Source organism: Tupaia chinensis, unplaced genomic scaffold (genome assembly GCF_000334495.1).
Source record: "Tupaia chinensis unplaced genomic scaffold, TupChi_1.0 Scaffold000685_1, whole genome shotgun sequence".
Taxonomy (NCBI): Eukaryota; Metazoa; Chordata; class Mammalia; order Scandentia; family Tupaiidae; genus Tupaia; species Tupaia belangeri.
The window spans coordinates 361208-384384 of record NW_006160208.1 but is presented as its reverse complement, the minus strand read 5'-3'; the positions used below and the strand labels follow the sequence as shown (position 1 = coordinate 384384).

Sequence of the window (23177 nt, the reverse complement as noted above, 5' to 3'; positions counted from 1 at the left end):
TGTAATAGAGTAAAACTTTTCTCATAATGTCCTCTTATCTCATAAGCATCCACAGTTTTATCTTGGTTCATTCCTTAGACTTTTTTGTTTCTTTTCTCGCTATTTTGAATACATTCTTTTTTTTCTTTAAAGTCTGCTATCAGGCAGTGTGCTCATCAGAAAGAGAAAGAGGAAAAGTGAGAAATTACCCCTGGGGGACGGCCATGGTGCAGTTCCTTCTCTTCCGGAATCCTCTCAGAACTGTGGGCGCACACACGTGCCCAGTGTTGTTTCTCAAGCCACGGGTCCAGAACTCAACTGAAACGCAGGCCATGTGGGATCCGGGTCTTAACCCCTGCACCACCTCCTGGCCCTCCGAGTCAATTCTGACAAGTATCTCAATTTCATTAGTCTTTCAAAGAACCACTTTTGCTTACTGTATCCTATTATAGTAGTATTTCCTATTTCAACCATTTCCACCCTTAACTTTATCTCCCTTTGACTCTCTCTGGATTAACCTGTTGTTCTTAGATAGAATGAATTGCTTATTGATTTTAAGACTTTATTTTCTAGTATATACATTTAAGGCTTTAAGTTTTCCTGTAATTCTTTCTACCTACTGACTAAATAAACTGTAGATTTTCCCAGTTCTTTCGATATTTTCCTCGTTTATGCCAAGACTCAACCCAGGACCCCTCAGTGTATTTAGCTGTCTATCTCGCTGGACTCTACTCTGTGACAGTTCCTCACCCTTTTCCTGTTGCTCGTGAATTCTTCAGTTCTGAACAGCACAATTCCGTGTTTTCACGGTGTATCTCAATTTGGGTTTGTTTGATGCTGTCTCATAATCAGATCAGGATTATGGATTTTGGGGACGAATACATCACAGAGGTGATATGGTCTTTTCACCCAGTAACTTTTTTTTTTTTTTTGGAGAGGTTTTTGCCATAGAGCACGTGCACTCACCAGATAGACAGAGACAGAGAGACAGAAAGAGAGAAATCACCCCCCAGGGGGGATGGCCACGCCGCAATCCTTTCTCCTCCATTCTCCTCTTGGGATCTTGGGCATGCACGCACACGCACCCGGCATGAATTTTAAGCCACCGGGTCCGGGACGCGAACCGCAGTTGATTATGTGGGAGTCCAGCGACATAGCCATTACACTAACTGCTGGTCCCTCACCCAGTAACTTTTAAGTAGATGTTACTGACTTGACATTTTGCTGGTGCTGTGAACCTTTAATTAATCAGTTATACTAGGAGTTAGCAGATTTCTTGACTATAAGTTTATCACTTTTCCCTTTCCACACTCTATCCATCAGTAAGTAATCACTGAATATTGTCAATGCTCGACAGGAATATCAAAAATTTACTGGACATGTTAAAACCACCAGACTTTAGTAACACATATGTTGAAGAGATACATTGAGGCCATACAAGTATCCTATTTCTCGAAGCTTTATTCACTAAATTTAGCAAAGAGCATCCATGTATCTCTGACCTATTATTATTAAGAAACAAATATTGAAGCGCAAACAGGTGGCGTAGTAGTCTAGGCTCTGAACTCTCACATGGCTGACCATAGTTTGAGTCCCGGATCTGGTGGTTTGAAAATCACATTAGGCATGTGTGCATGCATGTCCAAAATCCTAGGAGAATGAAGGAGAAGGGATTGCTGTATGGCTATTAATCCCTAGAGTGAGATTTCTAAACTCCCCCAGCAAGCACATGCTCCTTATGGCAAAAACCTTTAAAAAAAAAAAAAAGGTAAATATTTCTGGATTTCTGAATTAATAGTTCAGTTTTGTATGCTTAGAAGCATAACATATATACTGGAAGGAAAAAAATCCCTACTTCTATCATTCAGTGAATAATCCCAAAGTTAAAACACTCATGTAATGGTCAACAGCTCAAGAAATAATACATCATCAAAATCAAGAATCTATTTTTGTACCCCTGCAAATTAGTAACCATTCCCTTCTTCCCAAAGTAACCACTATCTTGAGTTCTCCATAAGGTTCAACTTTTTTTAACTTAACATAACTGGAACTATACAGAGCACATTCTTTTTATTTTTTTAAAGAATTATTTATTTAATGTTACTTATTTATTTTATTTTAATTTGACCAGAGAAAGAGAGACAGAAAGAGAGAGAGAGAGTGAGAAAGCAAGCCACCAGATCCGGGACTTGAACTGTGGTTAGCCCTGTGGGAGTGTCCAACGCCTTAACCATCACGCCACCTGCTGGTCCCCAACAAAGCATATTCTTTTGTGCTCGTTTCGGCAGCACATATACTAAAATTGGAACGATACAGAGAAGATTAGCATGGCCCCTGCGCGAGGATGACACACAAATTTGTGAAGCGTTCCATATTAAAAAAAAAAAAAGTATTTTTTTAAGTGTAGCTTCATTCACTCAATGGTATGTTGATGCATATGTTAATGGTGTGTTCATTTATTTTCATTGTATGATCTTCTACTGCACGACCACACATGATGTGTTTACCCATTCTGCTGCTGACAGACATTTCTAGTTTCAGGCTCTTACACTACAAGCATTCTATTCAGAGGAGCGGAGCTACATAGTAACAAATGTGTAGATGTTTAACTTCATTAGGAAAGAATAAAAATTTTCCAAAGAGATTTTTTGCTACTTTACTCCCAACTAGCAATAAAGAGTTACAGACTCTCTGTATTGTTGATCTTTTTTATTTTAGATCTTTTGAAAGGTGTAAAGCAGATCTGTCACAGTTCAGTTTAAAGTGATTTCTAACAAACTCATTCTGGTTAAAGAACGTGATCTGACTGACATGAAATTTACTGAAACTAGCTGATGGCCCAATATGTGGTCAATTTTCATGAGTGTTATAAGCATGCTTGAAAAGAATATTTGTTGCTCGCTTTTTTGAAAGGATGCTGTAAATGTTACTTAGATTACATTTTCAACTATGTCATTCACCTATTCTGTACTATACTAATTTTTTTGATCTGTTTGATCTGTCAATTATTAAAAACTTATACTGGGAGCTGGCAGGTGGCATGGTGAATTAAGGGTGCTGGACTCTCACGTGGCCAACCATGGTTCGAGTTCCAAACCTGGTGGCTTGCTTTCTCACTTTCTCTCTCTCTGTGTCCCTCTCTGGTCAAATTGAAATAGGTAAATAAATAAAGTTAAATAAAATAATTCTTAAAAAAAAAACTTACACTGGAATCTCCCTATATAATTATATAATGTGTCATTTTCTCTTTGGAGTTTCTACCCAATTTTACTTTCTATATTTTGAGATTCATATTTTAAAGGGTGAAGTTCAGATTCATGGCCCTCTTTTTTCTTCTACTAAAGCATTTTTGCCTTAAATATCCATCTGTCTATCTCTTTTGACATTAACAAAGCCACAAGACCTTTATTCTGGTTAAAACTGAATTGGTGTTACCTTTTTTTCCCTTATCCTTTTATTTTTAACTTTTCGAAATCTTTGTTTTAGGTGTCTCTTATGGGTACCACACAAATAAGATTTTTTTTTTTTCTTTTCAAATCCAGTCTTTCAATCTTTTGTCCTTTTTTTTGGAGAGGTTTTCGCTACAGGGCGCGTGTGCTTGCCAGACAGAGAGAGAGACATAGAGACAGAAAGCGAGAAATCACCCCCCAGGGGGGGATGGTCACGCCGCAATCCCTTCTCCTCCATTCTCCTCTCGGGATCTTGGGCACGCATGCACACGCACCCGGCATGAGTTTTAAGCCACCGGGTCCAGAATGCGAACCGTAGTCAACTACGTGGGAGTCCAATGACATAGCCATTATGCTAACTGCTGGTTCCCAATCTTTTGTCCTTTTAACTAGAGCATTTAATAAAATCACACTTTTTTATTAGTGATACTTGGAGATTTAAGTTTAACACCTTACAGTGGACTCTTCATTTGGTGTGTCTTTTGTATTTTCTTTACTTGTTTTGTTTTTTTAAGTTTTTCCAGAGATGAGGAACTATCGATGCAATATGCTTCACTCCAACTTTGTAAGAAAATGTCTCTATTTCATTCACATGCATGAAAGATGTTTTTGCTGTGTATAACATTTTGGTTGATAACTATTTTCTCTTAGAACACTGATGTATTGCACTTTGATTTTCCTCTTACCATTGGTATGAAAAACTCAGCTGTCATTCTCTAATTTGGGATCTTTACGAATAATTTATTTTAATCTCCCTTTAGTAGTTTTGAATTTTAATCATTACATGACTAATTTATAGAAGTTCTACTTAGTTCTTTACTGTATGTTTTTGGTCATTTTCATAGCATCTTTGTTACTCATATTTCCATAGTTTTATTCCTTGAACCTATTAAACACATATATTTTATATTCTGTATCTAACACTTCCAAAATCTGAAGCATTAAAAGATCGTATTCTGGCCAGCAGGTAGCATAGAGGTTAAGGCACTGGATCCCACTTGGCCAGCTTCACAGTTCAAGTCCTACACCCAGAGACTTGAAAATCATGCCAGGCATGTGTGTGTGCATGCCTAAATCTGAAGAGGAGAGTGAAGAAGGGATTACAGTATGGCCACCCCCACTGGGGGATGATTTTTAAAACAAATAAATAAATAAAAATCATATTCTGTAATCTAGTTTTTGTTTTTCCCTGCCAGCTCTTACTGAGATACCTCTTTCTATGTACATCTGTGACGATGGCTGTAATTCATAATCCTAGAATTGTACCTACAGAAGGCACAAACAGAAGACATATTCCTCCAGAGAAGGAGCAGGTGACTGGAAGAGCTATAACCGCTGGAAGCACAACCACCTGTCACTGCTCAAGCCTGTCACCACTTAAGTTCAGTGTTTAGCCTGAGCTTTTTCAGACTATCCAGGTAAGTGTGAATTCAGCGGCATCTGATGATGATAAATACAAAGGTCAGGAAGTTTTCTTTTCCTATATCTACATAGCATTGTTCATCCAGATGGGCAACTTTTCTTCCTGTCTCCTAGGAGTAGGGATGGTTCTGATGGTAGGGCTGCCGCGGCCACTGGCTTGGCTAGTTTCATTCTGGTGTTCACTTACACTGACAACTTAGTGTCCTTTTGGGGCTCTACTTTCTGTGGTTGGCCTTTGCCCCCGTGCGGCCATGAAAGGGAGAATACAGAAGGCAATGTTCACTTCCCTGAGGAAACACTCCCGGGGCAAAGCAGCTTTCAAGTTCTGCTCTCTGTTCTGGGTTCTGCACCTGATTTATAGCCTCTATAAATTCCTTTCCTATCAACTCACGCCTACGTGTATTTATCTGATTTATATTTCCCATTGTCAGTCATCTTTAGAAGGCAGTGTGGGCATACCGTCTACACTGCTACTAGACGGAGAAGTCCTCTAATGCTCTTTCCTAGAATCCTCACAAAGCTCGATTTGCTGTTCCTTTTGTTTGTTCATGGTTTTTACCATAGGGCGAGTATGCCTGCCAGACAGAGGCAGAGAGAGTGAAAGTGAGAAATCACCCGAGGGAGGATGGCCACACTCCAATCTCTTCTTCATTCTCCCCCGGGATCTTGGGCACGTGCACACACATGCCTGGTGTGATTTTCAAGCCAACAGGTCCAGGACTTGAACCACAGTCAGTCATGTGGGAGTCCAGTTTCTGAACCACCATGCATCTGCTGGCCCCTTGATTTGTTATTTTAAAGCTTTTAAATATACTGCAGAGCTAAGTCCCATATGCGCTATCTCATTAATTACTGCCCTTTCTTTATTTCCTTCCATTTTGTTTCCTTCTATTTTCTTCTCTAACCTTTTCAATGTGATATGCTTAACTATTAACATTCCTTCTTCATTTAAGGCTACATAAATTTCCTGCTAAAGATGTTTAGCAGTAGTCTACAAACTTTTAGATGTATTTCTATAACCATTTGATTCTAATTCTACACTTCCATTTGATTATGTTAACCCATGCATTATACTAAAAGTATGTTAAGTTCTATGTAGAAGGTCATCTCTTAGCCTGGTGGTTAAGGAAGCTGGATTCCACATGCTGACTGCATGATGCAAGTCCTGGACCTGGTGGCTTGAAACATACACTGGACACATAAACATGTGTGCCCACCCCCCCCCAAAAAAAATGGAGAAATAGAGGAGAAGGGATAGGGATTGCCACACGACCATCCTCCATGGAGGGGGTCTTCTCCCTCTGTCTGATGAGTGCACATGTGCTCTGGCAAATTAAAACAAAAAATGTTCTCTCTCTGTTGTTGATTTCTAACTCAGTTGGCATTACAATCAGACAATGTGTCAGTATGACGTCACTTCATTGCATTAATTTTTTGAGAGCAGCTTTATGATTGGCATGTGGTTAACTTTTATGAATGAATGCTGGTAAGAAGTCTATACTCACCATTTGGTGGGCTCTCCATACAACTTTCAGACCAAGTTTATTAACTTAGTTGTTCAACCCTCTCTACCCACATACTGTATAAACTTCATACGATCAGCTCTTTGTGCTTGCGTAAGCCTTCTTCATTGCCTACAACAGTCCTACTATGCGGTAGGGATCCCACCTGCTCTCTGCTATACCAAGGAGGTAACACAGCACCTGGCACTCAATAAACGAGTTTCTCAGAATGTCAGTTACTGTAATTTGATAAAAACGTCTCACGATCAGGTTCGCTTTGTCTGTTAGTCCCCACCGTCCTCTCTGTGCTCTACATGTTTCATGAATGATTAGTCGAGTAAGCTCACAACTGAACTTTACACATTTAAATCACTACTCCATCTGGACTTGTTTTGATGTAGGGATAAGGTACCTTCGCATCCTAATTTCTATGCCAATTTCAGGGCAGAGATATCCCTAAGCATTTGTAACACTTTATCTTTTCCCTAATCACATGAATTGTCGCTTTTATCATATTTTAAATTTAATGAGGTGTTTTGCCTGTTCCCGAAGATTCAGTTACACTAATGTTCCTATTTTTTGTATCATACCTTGATGTTGCAATTACTAGAGTTTTATTGTTTTAAATGTGTTAACATAAAGAAGTATACATGATTTATACCAACTCTGTGACTTAGTTATCAAGTGCTGCTCAAGAGAAGTGTGATCCAGGGACCAGCAGTTAGTGTAATGGCTGTGTCGCTGGACTCTCATGTAGTTGACCATGGTTCGAGTCCTGGACCCAGTGGCTTGAACTCACGCTGGGCGTGTGTGCGTGCGTGCCCAAGATCCAGAGAGGAGACTGGAGGAGAAGGGATTGCAGCGTGGCCATCCCCTCTGGGAGGTGATTTCTCGCTTTCTGTTTCTATCTCTCTCTGTCTTTCTGGCGAGCACATGTGCCCTATAGCAAAAACCTCCCCCCCAAAAAAAGAAGTGGGATCCCACATGGGATCTGATCATGGTCCAAATCCCTGGCCCACTTAGCCTGAGAAACGCCTGACACCTGCACAAATGCCCACGCTCTGACTGACCGGAGGACTGGAGGGATGGACCGCGGTGTGACTGTGGAGGTGCTCCACTCCTCTCTCTCAAACACTCGTGCACACAGAAACAAATGTGACTTTTTCTTTTTTTATAAAGGAGAAAAGATACATACATTAATCGCCAATTCAGCTGCAGGAAGCACTCACGCATATAGATCATGGTCTCTAAATACGACTGCTCACCAAAAGAATCAGAGTTTCTTGAAAAAAAAAAAAAAGTCTGACTCCAAGTCTAATGCAAAAGAAGTAAAAACAGTTTTTCGGATTGTAGCAAATGAAAACGTTCAGAACACGAGGATTAAAGGTGTAGGCGCCAACACAGAGGATCCTAAATGCACAAACAGGAAAAGTCAAGGATCAGTAAGAGCTGCTATAACCTGAGACAGGACAGTTATGTTTACATTTCTGAGCACAGATGGATCGCTTCAAAGCTAAACTGGGACCAGCAGACGGCATAATGGTTACGTCGCTGGACTCCCATGCATCGACTGGCTCCAAGTCCTGGACCTGGTAGCTTAAAACTCACGCTGGGCGCATGTGCCTATGTGCCCATCACCCCAGGGGAGGATTTCTCGCTTTCTGTCTCTCTGTCTCTCCAGCAAGTGCACGCACCATATAGCAAAAACCTCTCTTAAAAAAAAGAAAGAAAACTAAACTAAACTGAGCCAACAGGTGGTGTGGTGGTTAAGGAGCTGGATTTCCATGAGGCTGACTACACAGTTCAAAAATCATGCCAGGCTCGTGTGTGTGCCCAAAACCCCAAGAGGAAAACAGAGAGGGACTGTGGCATGGCCATCCCCCTGCGGGGTGATTTCTTCCCCCCACCCCCACGTTTCTTACCAGTCAGCACACACACCGTTCGAACAAAAAAACTAGATAAAAACAAAAAACTGAACAAACCAAGAACAAAAATACCCTCAACTACATTGGTTATCTGGCAGATGCTAGACCATGCCTAATCATTTCAAAACTGGTTTTAAAAGAAAAATATCCACTAGCCATCCATCTTTCCAGTGTGATCTGAAGAAAACAAATAAATGACAGTGGTGGGGGAGGGGGAAGAGCTTCCCTTATAGAAGGATTCCAATGAATAAATAAGAAATTACAAAACCGGACTATAATAATTTTGTAAACCCTAAAGAAATAATGAATCTAGACAGTAATCATGAATAAAAACACAAGAAAAATGACGCATTATATGCCTCCTGATGAAGATATAAAGAACCACCTATAATAAATTCTTCTGCCCTCGAAAACAACAACAAAAACTAGACTGCATACTCTGCCACATCTAATTAGCAACACACAGGATATAATAGAGACCAAAGCAATTTCTTCAAGGACTCTATGGGGATATAAGACACAAAGATTATACAGCGAGGAATTCTTAAAATGACACATTTATTTATTTATTTTTCAAACAGTTACAAAGAAAAGTTGATTAAAATAGATTTCGGAGATACACCAACTGGGGGCCGGCAGGGGGGATGCCGAGGCACCCACCTCTGAGATGTCACTCCTGGTCAAGTGACAGCGACTGTGGCTGCCACGGTCCTCTAGGTGCCTGGACGCTACCGCGTCTGAGGAAAGAGCCAACTTCTCAGAGGTCACTCTGTTCCACAAGTTGGACTCCAGGGCCTTCCTTACGTTCAGCAGAGAGCTGGCAGTAACATCCCCCCGGAAGGATGGCTCCATCTCCATTCTGGGTCTGGCCACCACTTGTCACACTGGGGTTTTGAGACACAAAGGAAATGTGGCTACCTACTTGACACATTGCGATGGAACTGACACCAAAGTTAAAGTCCCCTTGACCATAAACTCCACAAAGTCCTTTTCCAACTACACTCAATGTGGATGGCTGGACGTGTACCTCATGGGTGACTTTAGTGACAATAGGTAATTGTCACAAAAACTTATTCATCAATTTCTCAATGAATCTGACAGTCAAGAAGAGGATATACTCTTAGTGACACTGTGTGTGACAGAATTGAATGACGAGGAAGAAAACCAAAACCAGCGCTGCTGTCAATGCTGAAACTGCAGAGATTTACAGAGCCTCCTTTGCGGACCCAGGTTTGGAGGAGCTGCGTGCCACACGGGCTTTCGTAGCATGACCAAGGCTTAGCATTTACAATGCCCAGACAGAACGACAGTGAATGGCCGGTATTCCCGGACGCCATTTCCCTGTGATTCCTGGGCAGCAGGCTGGTAAGTGAACACTGGAGAACCTTTCCACTTCACCTCTGGCTGAACCGTCCCACTCTGTTGAACATATGAGACCTAACTTGATTTTAAAACAACAACAACAACAAAAACCATATTCAATTGATAGTTTTCTGGAAACAAAGATCTGTTCTATTAAAACAAAAAACAAAAAACAAAAAACAAAAAAAAGACAAGACGACGACGATAACCACACCACAATCCCTTCTTCTACATCCTCCTCTAGGGATTTTGGGCACACACATACAACACGCACCTAGCACGTCTCTCAAGCCAGCAGGTCCAGGACCCAAACCAGCCATCAGCCTCATGGATCCAGCTGCCCGACAACCACAGCACACCTGGCCTGTGTCCAGCTCATTTCACTTAGCAGAGTGTTTCCCAGGGTCCTCCATGTTGCAATATGCGTCAGAGTTTCATTCCTCTTTAAGGCCAAATATTCCATCGTATGTATATACCATATTTTGATGAACATGTGGATTGCATAATGGTTCATTTGATATGTCAACTTGGAGACTGTTTTTGGATGAGATTAACACTGAAATTGGTGAACTCTAAACAGACTGCCCTCCATCATGTGGTAAGGTCTCATCTAATCAGCTGAAGGCCTGATCAGAACAAAAGACCAAGCTCCCCAAGCAACAGGCAGTTCTCTAGCAGACTGCCTTTCAACCGCCCCTCATCAGCAACTCTCCCAGATGCAGGCTGCCAGCCTTTGGCCAGGAACTGCACCATTGGCTCTCCTGGTTAAGGCTTCCAGCCCAGGGGCCAGCAGTTAGCATAATGGCTATGTCACTGGACTCCCATGTAATCGACTGTGGTTTGAGTCCCAGGCCCGGTGCTTTTGCGTGTGTGCCCAAGATCCCAAGTGGAGAATGGAGGAGAAGGGATTGCGGCGTGACCGTCTCCCCGGGGGGGTGATTTCTCGCCTTCTGTCTCTTTCTGGCGAGCACACGCGCCCTATAGCAAAAACCTCTCCAAGAAAAAAAAAAAGACTTCCAGCTCAGGGGTCAGCAGTTAGCGTAATGGCTATGTCACTGGACTCCCATGTAATCGACTGTGGTTTGAGTCCCAGGCCCGGTGCTTTTGCGTGTGTGCCCAAGATCCCAAGTGGAGAATGGAGGAGAAGGGATTGCGGCGTGACCGTCTCCCCGGGGGGGTGATTTCTCGCCTTCTGTCTCTTTCTGGCGAGCACACGCGCCCTATAGCAAAAACCTCTCCAAGAAAAAAAAAAAAAGACTTCCAGCCCACACTGCAGATTTGGACTCCCCAGGTTCCATACACACACACACACACACACACACACACACACACACATACACGCTATTGGTTTTCTCTGGAAAACCCTGACTAATTCAGGTTGTTTTCACCTTTGGCTACTGTGAATAATGTTGCTACGGTCATTGGTATACAAGAATCTGAGACTCTGTTTTCCAGTTCTTTGGGACATATACCTAAAAGGAGGATTGCCAGATCACAAGATAAATCTACATTTATATTACTGAGCAAGTGGCATAGTGTTTTCCACAGTGGTTGTATCATTTTATATCCCTAACAGCAAGGCACAAGGGTTCCAAGTTCTCCACATCCTCACCAACACTGTTATTTTGGATTTTTTTGTTTGTTTGCTTTTTAAAAAAAATAATGCTTTCCTAATGGGTATGAAATAATAGCCTACTGTGGTTTTGATCTGCATTACCCTAATAATTAATGATGCTCATCATCTTATCATATGTTTATTGGCTATTCAAATATCATTTTTGGAAAAATTTCTACTGAAATTCCTTGCTCATTTTTAACTAGGTTGTTTCTGCCTTCAAATTTGAAAGTAGGTATAGAATTCTAGGTTGATATTTTTTCTTTTAGTCCTCTGGGGCTATCACTCCACTGCTTTGTAGCTTGTATAATTCCTGATAAGCAGTCTGTTGTAATTCTTACTTTGGTTCTATTGTATGTAATATGTCTTTTTTCTACAGCTACATTTAAACATTTTCATTTTATCACAGATTTTAAGGTGTTTGCTTATGATCTACCTTGTTGAGACTTTTTATTTTTATTCTGCTTTGGGTTTATTGAGCTTTCTGTATCTGTGGATTTATAGTTTTAGTTTCTTCAGTTGTGCACGTGTGTCTTGAGAGAGAGGACCTGAGAACTTCTGACTGGATGCTGGCCATGGTCAGTTTTACACTGCTGGTGCTGCACATTGTTATATTACCTAAAAGAATCCTGCCTTTCTTTTAGCACATGATGAAACTATTCTTAAACCAATTTGATCTTTTTAATGTTTGTTTTTAATTTTTGTAAGGGTAGATCCAAAAGAAACCTTTAGCCTTATGCTAATCTGGCTCCACTACTAAGGCATTGCCCTTCTGAGGTCTCTACCCACCATGCCCATGTCTTCTGCGGTCTCTCCATACTGGCTGCTAAACAGAGATGCTATTGCCAGTCCTGTGTGAGGATCTGAGAACTGCTGTCCCACTGCTTCCTCCCCCAACCTTGTGGGACTTTATACCAGGCGTATTCAATCAGTGTACAGCCAAAGATCTGAGGAGACTCCATCAGAAACTTCTAGAGCTTGCTCACTCTTGTTTTCTTTTTCTCTCTCTAGCTCCCTCCTTTCCTGTATTCCCTACATATTCTATCCACTTCCACCTCAATGAACTTTTTTCCCTGTGCTGTCAGTTCAGTGACAGTACTAGACCACGTTTTGGGTCCTTCTCCCTGTATTCAGTTGGTACGAACAAGGGGCTCCCTTGGTCTGCTTCCCTTTATTTAGAGATTGCAGTGCTTTATTGCCCATTATCTACTGTCTGAAAACAATTGTATTTCATTGATTTTGTCCAGTTCTCTACGTCTGCTGTTAGAGGGCACTCCTACAGAAGTTATCTTTCCTGTGTGAAAACAGAAGCCAACTGAATCTTTGAAAACATATTTACGTGATTTCAGCAGCCTGGATTTTAGGCAGGATATCTCCGTGGTGATCTATTTCACCAATAGCTCCTTCTCTCTAAAGGCGAAGCATCTAAAATTGTGATTCAATGGACTAATCTCAAATCACGCAATCCTATTCCTCTCAATCTTGAAAGGACTCTTTAAGCTTCTGGTTCTTTGATTAAGTAGAAGGTGACAAGATTAGGTGTACCACCCTCAGCTTTAGAAATAAATATGAGTATGAAGATGCTCACAGGTGTGAAATGTATGCAGTACAGACAGCTGTTTCATAGTCTTACTGCTTCATTGTTATGGCCTCCGGAGACTGATTCTCCCAAAATATAATGTGAACGTTAGGCCAATGTATTTATTGTGTGTATGTCGAGAAAAAGCAACAAAATATAAGGAGGTATTGGTCTGAACGTATGCACTAGAATATTTTTATCCCATACAGTTCCACAGAGCTTCAAGAAATAATAGAATGAGCTTTTGCATGCTGTGTAGAATCATTTGAAATGGATCATTTATAAATGATCATTTTCCTATCAAGCCTGTCTAAATATAGACTATATATAGTCTAATAGAAAAAGTTAACGACATTTATAGTTCCCTAAAATGCCACAAGCATGGACATAAGGGTGTTTAGGAATTAAGACGGCGACCAGTAGATGGTATATGGTTACATTGCTGGACTTCCGCATAGCCAACTGCAGTTTGAGTCCTGAACTCGGGAGACTTGAAACTCATGCTGGGCGCATGTGTGCGCATGCCCGGGATCCTGAAGAGAATGGAGAAAGGATCGCAGTGTGGCCATCCCCACGGGGACTGATTTCTCAATTTCTGTCTCTCTGTCTCGCCAGCGAGTGCACAAGTCCTACTGCAAAAATCTCTCTCTAAAAAAAGAGTAAAAAATTAAGATAAAGAAACTGATATGGTGGCTTATCTAGGTGAAAAGAAACTAAATATCGCCTCCTCAACAACAGTGTCAACCTGCAACACCATGTTAATGAAGAACTTTTTAAAGAGGTTTTTGCTTTGGGGTGTGTGCACTTCTGCGGGATGTGGGGGACAGACACAGTGAGAGGGAAAGTGAGAAAGCACACCCCAGGGGGGATGGCCATACTACAATCCTTTCTCCTCCATTCTCTTCCTGGATCTTACGCATGCCCACACATCTACCTGGAATGATTTTCAAGCTACTGGGTCCAGGACTCGAACCACAGTTGGCCATGTGGGAGTCCAGTGATGTAACCACTATGCCATCTGCTGGCCCTGAAGAGTTGTTTTTTTTTTTTTTTTAAAGAAACTAAAATCATGAGAGACAAAAACTCCTGACAACGTGGAAATCCAGTGACATAATTATTAAACCATCTGCTGGTCCCTCAACTGCCTTTGTTTAAATCTCTGCCCAAGATTAAAAATAGGTGAGACTGAGACCAGCAGGTGGCATGGTGATCAAGGCACTGGACACTCCCACATGGCTGACCATGGTTCAAGTCCCTGACCTGGTGGTTTGCTTTCTCACTTTCTCTTTCTCTCTCGCTCTCTGTCTCTCTCTGATCAAATTAAAATAAATGAATGGATAAATAAAATTAAATAACAAAAAAATTAGGTGAGATTATGAAAGACTTTTCCAAGTTCATCACTGCTACTAAAAATAATTCAAAGTAAATCCATCTTAACAATGTATGAATAAATATATTTGAAAACAAGACAGTACACTGTTATCGGCTATGGGTTTGAAGTGGAGTACAAACAGTTGAACCAAAGGGTCTTTGTTTCAATATTATAATAACAGTTGTATCCAAGTGCACACTATGGTATTAAATAAACTTCTGAAATGCAGTTGTATTTCTAAAGATTTTCCTACCATGTTTTCATCTAATCTCACCAATGTGTGAACTTGAGCACAGGTTTATTTATGTATTTACTTAATTATTTTTTGAGAGGTTTTTGCTATAGAGTGCATGTGCTTACCAGAAAGACAGAGAGAGAGAGAGAGAGAGACAGAAAGAGAGAAGTCCCCCCCTAGAGGGATGGCCATGCCGTAAACCCTTCTCCTCCATTCTCCTCTCGGGATCTTGGGCATGCACGCACACGTGCCCGGCGTGAGTTTAAGCCACCAGCCCAGGACTTGAATCACGGTCAACCACATGGAAGTCCAGTAACATAGCCATTACACCATCTGCTGTTCCCAAGCACAGATTTATTTTCAAATGGTTATTGAAATATTTTAAGAGATATTTTTGCTATGGGACGTATGCACTTGCTGGAGAGACATAGATGGAGAGAAAGAAAGCGAAAAATCATCTCCCCAGGGGGATGGCCATGCCACAATCCTGTCTCCTCTATTTCTCCTGGAATCTTGTGCATACATGCATGCACACATGCCAGGCATGAGTTTTAAGTATCCAGATCTGGGCCTCGACTGTAGTCAACTATGTGAGAATCCAGTGATGAAACCATTCCACCATCTGCTAGTCCTAAATGGCTACTGAATGTAAGGTTTAGTTTGCTTAAGGTATTCTATCCCTTACCCTAAGAGGGCTATGGTCTAAATATCCATGATGAATAATTAAATAGAAAATTTTTAGTAAAAGTGTATATTCCTCTTCCTAAAAAATAGATTATCTCAAGCAATTAAACAATGCCTTTAAAAAGTTATGAATATCTTGGAACTGGCAGATGGTATAATGGTTACATTGCTGGACTCCCACAAAGTCAATCATGGTTTGAGTCCTGAATCCGGTAGCTTAAAAACTCATATGTGCGCGTGTGCCCCAAATCCTGAGAGGACAATGAAGGAGAAGCAGTTATGGTGTGGCCATCCCTCCTGAGGCAGGATTTTTCACTTTCTGTCTCTGTGTCTCTCTTTCTCTCTCTCTGTTGAGCACCAAGTACCCTATAGAAAAAATGTTTCTTAAAAAAATGTATTTTGCAGACAGATATTCCTAATTACATGGTTCACAAAAATTTGATCCACTAGTCTAATTAAGTAAAGCAATGAGACATCAAAATTACAAAAGTATGATATTACTGTTTGGCTATACCTAAAAAGTTGTTACTGTGACTAAAATTCAGGTCAGGAGCCGGTAAATGGTATGGTGCTGGATCCCGTACAGCTGACACCATGGTTCAAGTCCCAAACCCAGCAGTTTGAAAAACACATCAGGCACAAGTGCATGTGTGCCCAAAATCTTGAGAAGAGAGTGGAAGAAAATGGACTGTGGCTTGGCCATCTTCCCTGGGTGGTGATTTCTCACTTTCCCTCTCTCTCTCTCTCTCTCTCTCTCTCTCTCTCTCTCCATCAAGTGCATATGCCCTAGGGCAAAAATAAAAATTAAACTAAATTCAGATAGGTAATCCAAGATGCCAGAGCAATGAGTTCATTCATAAGCTACTGTTCCTTTTATTGGTTTACTCATAAGTCACATTAGCTTGTGAAAGTGACTTGTTTACATAGGCATTTTAATAGGGCAAGCAAGTCAGGAAAGGCCAGGTTATCAAAATCCATGAGACAGACACTGCTGAGCTTCCCATCCCCTTCTGAACAGCTGGGGCATCCTGCAAGTGCCGTCTAGCCAACATGTGCACAAATACCAAAGAGAGTGCACCGTCCGTGCCGAAGTGGCCGAACCATGACACAGTCGAAATGTCTTGGCAACAACATGGCCATCAGGGCCATTTTGCTAAGGGAGCATTTCGGAATGGGAAGTGTTAAATAAGCCCTTAGGCACTAATGAAAGAGATAAAGACAGTGTCTCTTTTGACCTTTATTATATTTATTTGTGAATACCTTGTATACTCTTCTTGAGGGGAGCTCCTCAAGGAAGGCATCTCTCTGACTTATCTTTGTGGTCTTACAGTTGATTATATGTTATATAGACATATATTTATATATGAATACACACAGATATAATATATAGAACTCTAATATTAAGAGCAAATGAAGGGCCAGCAGGTAGTGTGGTGGTTAAAGGCACTGGATTCCCACACGGCTGACCATGGTTTGAGTCCCAGGGCTGGTGGGTTGCTTCTCACTCTCTCTCTCTCTCACTCTGTCCCTCTCTGGTCAAATTATAATATATAAATAAATAAAGTTAAATAAAATAATTCTTTTTTTAAAAAGAAAGCAAAAGAAGCCTGGATAGAATAAATATTATCGGAGCCAGGCCATTATGCAAGAGTGCAAGTGGGCCCACATGGTAAAGGCCCCAGACCTGCACCCTGGGACCTCACTGAGCACACTGGGCCTGTACATGGCCTGGGCTGGCTGGGCATGGAGGTAGCCTGTGGTACTGAAGACCCAGTTGCGGGTGCCTGTTTCTCACTCTCTCATGAAATAAATAAACACATTCTTTAAAAATAAAGAAGCATTATCGACAACATCCTGCCATAATAGGAGACAGTTCTGGGGAATATGACCACTTGGAACCTCCAACAGCACTGACTGACAGGGCGCTCTCTATTTCCTTCCAAGTGGTTATTTGTTTGAGGTATCCAAATGTGTTTTTGTTTCTAAATCCAATCCCTTACTTTGCATATTTCTGACAAGAGATTTTAATGAACCGACTATAATTGCTTACTGGAGTATCCATTTACAATGTGTCTAACAAGTATAAGAACTGTGGAAATGGTTAAGGTTTCCAAGGGCAATAAGAAGTAATCATTTCTTGAGATGTGCCCAGCTAAAGTACGAGAGTATATTAAGAGTAAGTTTTGACAAAAGTACCTTTATTTCTTTTTCTGAAATAAAGTGTCTAGCCTAGCAGATCTTGGAAATGTACAGAGACTGAGTACTAAGGCATCTGAAAAGCACTGCCTGATATTTTTGAGAAATGTACGGAGAGGTAGGGACGGACTGACAGAGTAGAAGGTTCATAACATCCTGGTGTGACATTTACTGTAGAATGACAGACCATCTTTACCAATGACTTCATAAATTAAACTGTGAACTTCAAGCTAAGAAATTGTTCTGAGGGCCAACAGGTGGCGTAGTGATTAAGGGCAACGGACTCCCATGTGGCCAACTGTGGTTTGAATCCCAGACCTGGCAGCCTGCTTTCTCACTACCCCCACTCCCTCTCTCTCTGTCCCTCTCTGGTCAAATTAAAATAAATAAATAAATAAATAAATAAAGTTGTATAAAATAATTCTTTTTTTAAAAAAAGTTCTGCTTCCAATAAGTGTAAATTCATTTTTTCACACTCTTTTTCGAGAACAAAGAGAAGATGTGAGGAAAAAAACAAACATCTGTTTGAAGGCACTGAAGAACTACTTAGGTGGCAAGAACTCATGTTAAAGATTCAAAAGAAAAGGGTTATTCCTTCTGCGGTATGTGCCTAAGCAACAGAAAAACAGTCAAGAAAAAGCAGTGACTGCCTGAGATCTGAATTGCTGGTGGTCCCTAGAGCTGAGACAAAAGGCAAAGACCTGGAATTCAGCCTCCATCAAGTGAGCGGGCCATGGTGAAGCATCCCAAGAGTCCGGTCGCAAATCTGAAGAGTTTTGCCCTGAGAGAAAGAGTCAACTGGAAGCAGATCCAACCTCAGAAATGGACTGAAGCCCAGCTGTCAGGCAGCCCAAACCCAGACTGGATTAAAATCATCTGCCCTGGCCTAGCTGCCCATAGATACAGAGCTACATCTTCTCTGGAGGATGACAAGATCATCCAAAGCCTTGAATTATCTTGAGACTTCTCCATCCATTCTGTGTGGCCCTTAGTTAAGATGTCAGCAGTTGTAAAAAGTCAAGCACTAACTGAAAACCAAGAGGAAAAGTACAGACCAGACCAAAGAATCAGATACACAGGAAAACTAGACAGTTTATTAATTCAGACTCACAGTTTCCAAATACTGTGACTATATCGTTCAGTTACATACCAATGTGCAGAATTTGAACATGTACCTAGACACAATAAAAAAAATCAAATAGAAATGTTTAAACTGAAAGATGCACAGTAGAAATAAGTTGAAAGCAGTAATAAAAGATAAAACATCTCCGATTGTTTGAAATTTAAGCAATACATTACATGAGCAATCAAAAAGGAAGTTAGAAAATATTTTTAAATGAACCGACTATAATTGCTTACTGGAGTATCCATTTACAATGTGTCTAACAAGTATAAGAACTGTGGAAATGGTTAAGGTTTCCAAGGGCAATAAGAAGTAATCATTTCTTGAGATGTGCCCAGCTAAAGTACGAGAGTATATTAAGAGTAAGTTTTGACAAAAGTACCTTTATTTCTTTTTCTGAAATAAAGTGTCTAGCCTAGCAGATCTTGGAAATGTACAGAGACTGAGTACTAAGGCATCTGAAAAGCACTGCCTGATATTTTTGAGAAATGTACGGAGAGGTAGGGACGGACTGACAGAGTAGAAGGTTCATAACATCCTGGTGTGACATTTACTGTAGAATGACAGACCATCTTTACCAATGACTTCATAAATTAAACTGTGAACTTCAAGCTAAGAAATTGTTCTGAGGGCCAACAGGTGGCGTAGTGATTAAGGGCAACGGACTCCCATGTGGCCAACTGTGGTTTGAATCCCAGACCTGGCAGCCTGCTTTCTCACTACCCCCACTCCCTCTCTCTCTGTCCCTCTCTGGTCAAATTAAAATAAATAAATAAATAAATAAATAAAGTTGTATAAAATAATTCTTTTTTTAAAAAAAGTTCTGCTTCCAATAAGTGTAAATTCATTTTTTCACACTCTTTTTCGAGAACAAAGAGAAGATGTGAGGAAAAAAACAAACATCTGTTTGAAGGCACTGAAGAACTACTTAGGTGGCAAGAACTCATGTTAAAGATTCAAAAGAAAAGGGTTATTCCTTCTGCGGTATGTGCCTAAGCAACAGAAAAACAGTCAAGAAAAAGCAGTGACTGCCTGAGATCTGAATTGCTGGTGGTCCCTAGAGCTGAGACAAAAGGCAAAGACCTGGAATTCAGCCTCCATCAAGTGAGCGGGCCATGGTGAAGCATCCCAAGAGTCCGGTCGCAAATCTGAAGAGTTTTGCCCTGAGAGAAAGAGTCAACTGGAAGCAGATCCAACCTCAGAAATGGACTGAAGCCCAGCTGTCAGGCAGCCCAAACCCAGACTGGATTAAAATCATCTGCCCTGGCCTAGCTGCCCATAGATACAGAGCTACATCTTCTCTGGAGGATGACAAGATCATCCAAAGCCTTGAATTATCTTGAGACTTCTCCATCCATTCTGTGTGGCCCTTAGTTAAGATGTCAGCAGTTGTAAAAAGTCAAGCACTAACTGAAAACCAAGAGGAAAAGTACAGACCAGACCAAAGAATCAGATACACAGGAAAACTAGACAGTTTATTAATTCAGACTCACAGTTTCCAAATACTGTGACTATATCGTTCAGTTACATACCAATGTGCAGAATTTGAACATGTACCTAGACACAATAAAAAAAATCAAATAGAAATGTTTAAACTGAAAGATGCACAGTAGAAATAAGTTGAAAGCAGTAATAAAAGATAAAACATCTCCGATTGTTTGAAATTTAAGCAATACATTACATGAGCAATCAAAAAGGAAGTTAGAAAATATTTTTAACTAATAATGAAAATATAGAACTCAAAGTTTGTGGGATATAGCAAAATCCATTTGAATAACAAAAGATAGCACCTTAAGTGAAGATACTAGAAAGTTAAAAAAAAAAAAAAAACCTGTGGCAGCATCTTCTAAAATATTTTTAAATGTATATTTTTTAAAAAATTGTATATATTAATTTGCATGTTTTGGGGCCGGCAGGTGGTGGGTGGTTAAGGGTGCTTGATTCCCACATGGCCAACAGCGGCTTGTGGACCTGGACCTGGTGGCTTGCCTTCTCACTTTCCCTTTCTCTCTGTCTGTCTCTATCTAGTCAAATTAAAATAACAATAATAAATGAAATTAAATAAATAAATAAATATTTTAAAATATTTACATGGTTACACATATATATGTTGATAACATGTTATGGGATATGCATAGAGTATAAAAGTTACTATAGTAAAGCAAATTAACACCGTTGTTTTTGTGTTCATGGCAAGAGCAGCTAAAATCTACTTATTTAACAAAAGCCTCTAATACAAAACAATTTAACTATAATCCTCATGTTGTACACTAGAGTTCTCAACCTGTTCATCCTACATACCTATTATTTTCTATCTTTTCACCTACATCTCCCCACTTCCTCTCTACTCACTTCTCCTGTAAACCACTGTTTTATTCTCTATTTCTGCGTAGTTAACTTTTTTTTTTTTAAGATTCCATATATAAGGGTCAGTAGGTGGCGTGGTGGTTAAAGGCACTGGATTCCCATGTGGCCAACTGCGGTTTGAGTACTGGACCTGGTGGCTTGATAATTCGTTTTAATTTTCTCTCTCTCTCTCTGTCTCTCTCTGGTCAAGTGAAACATACCACTACTACTAATAATAACAAATGAAATTAAATGAATAATTATTTTTTTAAAAGATTCCACATATATAAATGATGATATTCAGCCATGAAAAGGAGGAGACCCTGCCAGTTATCACCCCATGAACAGACCCAGAGGACATTATGCTAACTGATATGTGTATTTTTGGACACAGCAACTCCACTCCTAGCTGAAAAGCTATCCCCAATTTGTGCATGTGCACGCCAAAAGACAAGTAAGTAGATGTGTATGTTAAAATACAATCTTTAACAATCAGAAGTTGGAATAAACACTGATGTACATCAATAGTAGATGAGAAGGAATTATGGTCTACACACAAAAGTGGGCTACCACATAGCAATAAACTGAGTATGAATGAATCTCGAAATACTGAGCAAAAACATCCGTTGAATAATACGTATGGTAGCATTCCAGTTTTACAAAGTTCAAAGCAGGCAAAAAATTAGCCTCCAGACTTAATGAGACTAGTATTACCTTTAGAGAGAAGGGTGACAATGGCAAAGGGACACATGGAGGCTTCTGTGGTCATGGTACTAATCTATTTCATGACCTGGTATGGGTTACATGGGTTTGTTAACACGGTGAACAGTCTCTCAGACTCCACAAATGAAGGATAAATAAACTCTGGCTTAACAGAATTTGGTCAAAAAGATGCAAGACAAGGATCAGAAAACAACCCTTTATAGGGAATTACGGGAAACTATTCCATAGCAGAGAAACTATTCCTAGAAAAGGAATAGCATGGTGATGTGAGCTGTGGGCGATTTTTGAATACTGGGCTGTCTGATGAAAGGGCATCTCGGCCAAAACTCTAGAGGACAAAGTGTGGCAGTTTGGGAGAAAGCAAGTTACCAGATACAAATTTTGACTCAATATTACTAATTGCTAATAAGAAGGCTGCTCAATAAATAGAACACATTCTGTCTCAATAAGAAGACATCCCCAAACACTGAACTTCTTCAAAGTAGAAAGTCCAACTACCAAGGGCTAGTGGAGGAGTTTCCTACACTGAACAGGGATGAGAAATGAACACTAATGCCCCTTAGGATTTGACATCCTCCAAATCCTAAGCATATGTTCAATATAGAACACCAGAATAAAAACAGAAAAAAATTTAAATCTTACCCTTAATCGTGTAGTGGAGATCTCGGCTTTTAAAATATCAGGATCATATTTAGTACTGGATGAAGATCCTGAGAATACTTTTGAAAGAGAAAATAGAAAAAAAGAATGATTTACAAGCTGAAAAACTAGTTTTCAGCTTAGGATCTACTGACTAAAAATGACGATTTCTGTGCTCCTGTGCATATTTTCTTTTTTTTTTTTCCTTTAAATTTATTTATTTACATTCATTCACTGTACATCATCACAGCAAACAAAATGAGATTTCCCATCCAGAATACACTGTATATTGGCTCAATCAAGGACATCAACATACGTGTCATCATCAACAAAGAATTTTCCATTTCCTATTTCCTGTATATTTCGTTATTTTTGCCATTCTTGATTCCCTACCTCTCACCATCTGTGTGCCCCACCCTCTTCCCACACTGTCTCTGGTATCCATGGTTGCTTTCTATGCCTTTCCCCCCATTTTATTTATTTGCTAAAGAACTTAATTAATCTAAATATTTCTAATAGCAAGCACAGCTGATATATACATGTCCATGAACACAAGTCTGACCCTAGGCATAAACCTCAGTGAGTAGAATGAAACTACAACAAAGTGGCACCCAGCTGGAACTATATAGCTTACTGCAGTCCTCAAATATGCCTTTTTAAAAATTTCATGAAAAATAGTTTTCTTTTTTTTCTCTTGAAAATTTCTTTTTAATTAATTAATTTGCATTCATCCCCTAATCATCGTCGGAGCACACAAAAAAATGGTTATCCATCCAGAATATACTGCATAGTAGCTTAATCATGCATGTTATCAATAATTTTCCATTTCTAGTTTCATATATATATATATATTTAGCCCTATGTTTGACCCTCTGCCCTTTCCCACCCTCTTCTCACACTGTCTCTGGTGTCTACAGTTGTCTTCCATTCCTTTTCCCTCCACATTTTCTTGATCATACAATTTCTTAAATAATCTAACTACTTTCAATAGCAAGTTCAGCTGGTAATTTCAAGAAAAGCAGTTTT

At 40.1% G+C, this 23177-nt stretch overlaps 1 protein-coding gene, 1 non-coding gene and 1 pseudogene across 3 annotated transcripts in view; 2 read left to right on the top strand and 1 right to left on the bottom strand.

The window, feature by feature from the left end:
* Positions 1-23177, bottom strand: part of WWC2 (WW and C2 domain containing 2) — a gene marked incomplete at its 5' end in the record, with an annotated part of 134130 nt that overhangs the window by 91444 nt on the left and 19509 nt on the right. Inside the window, 1 exon segment of one of the 2 annotated variants that reach the window (XM_014592384.1) lies at positions 22155-22231. Coding sequence (XP_014447870.1) covers positions 22155-22231 — 77 coding nt within the window. 2 annotated transcript variants of the gene reach the window in all.
* On the top strand, positions 2252-2358 carry LOC114010027 (U6 spliceosomal RNA). Its single transcript, XR_003551425.1, has one exon. It is a non-coding gene; the product is annotated as a U6 spliceosomal RNA (small nuclear RNA).
* Positions 4664-11698, top strand: LOC102487621 (protein N-terminal asparagine amidohydrolase-like; annotated as a pseudogene).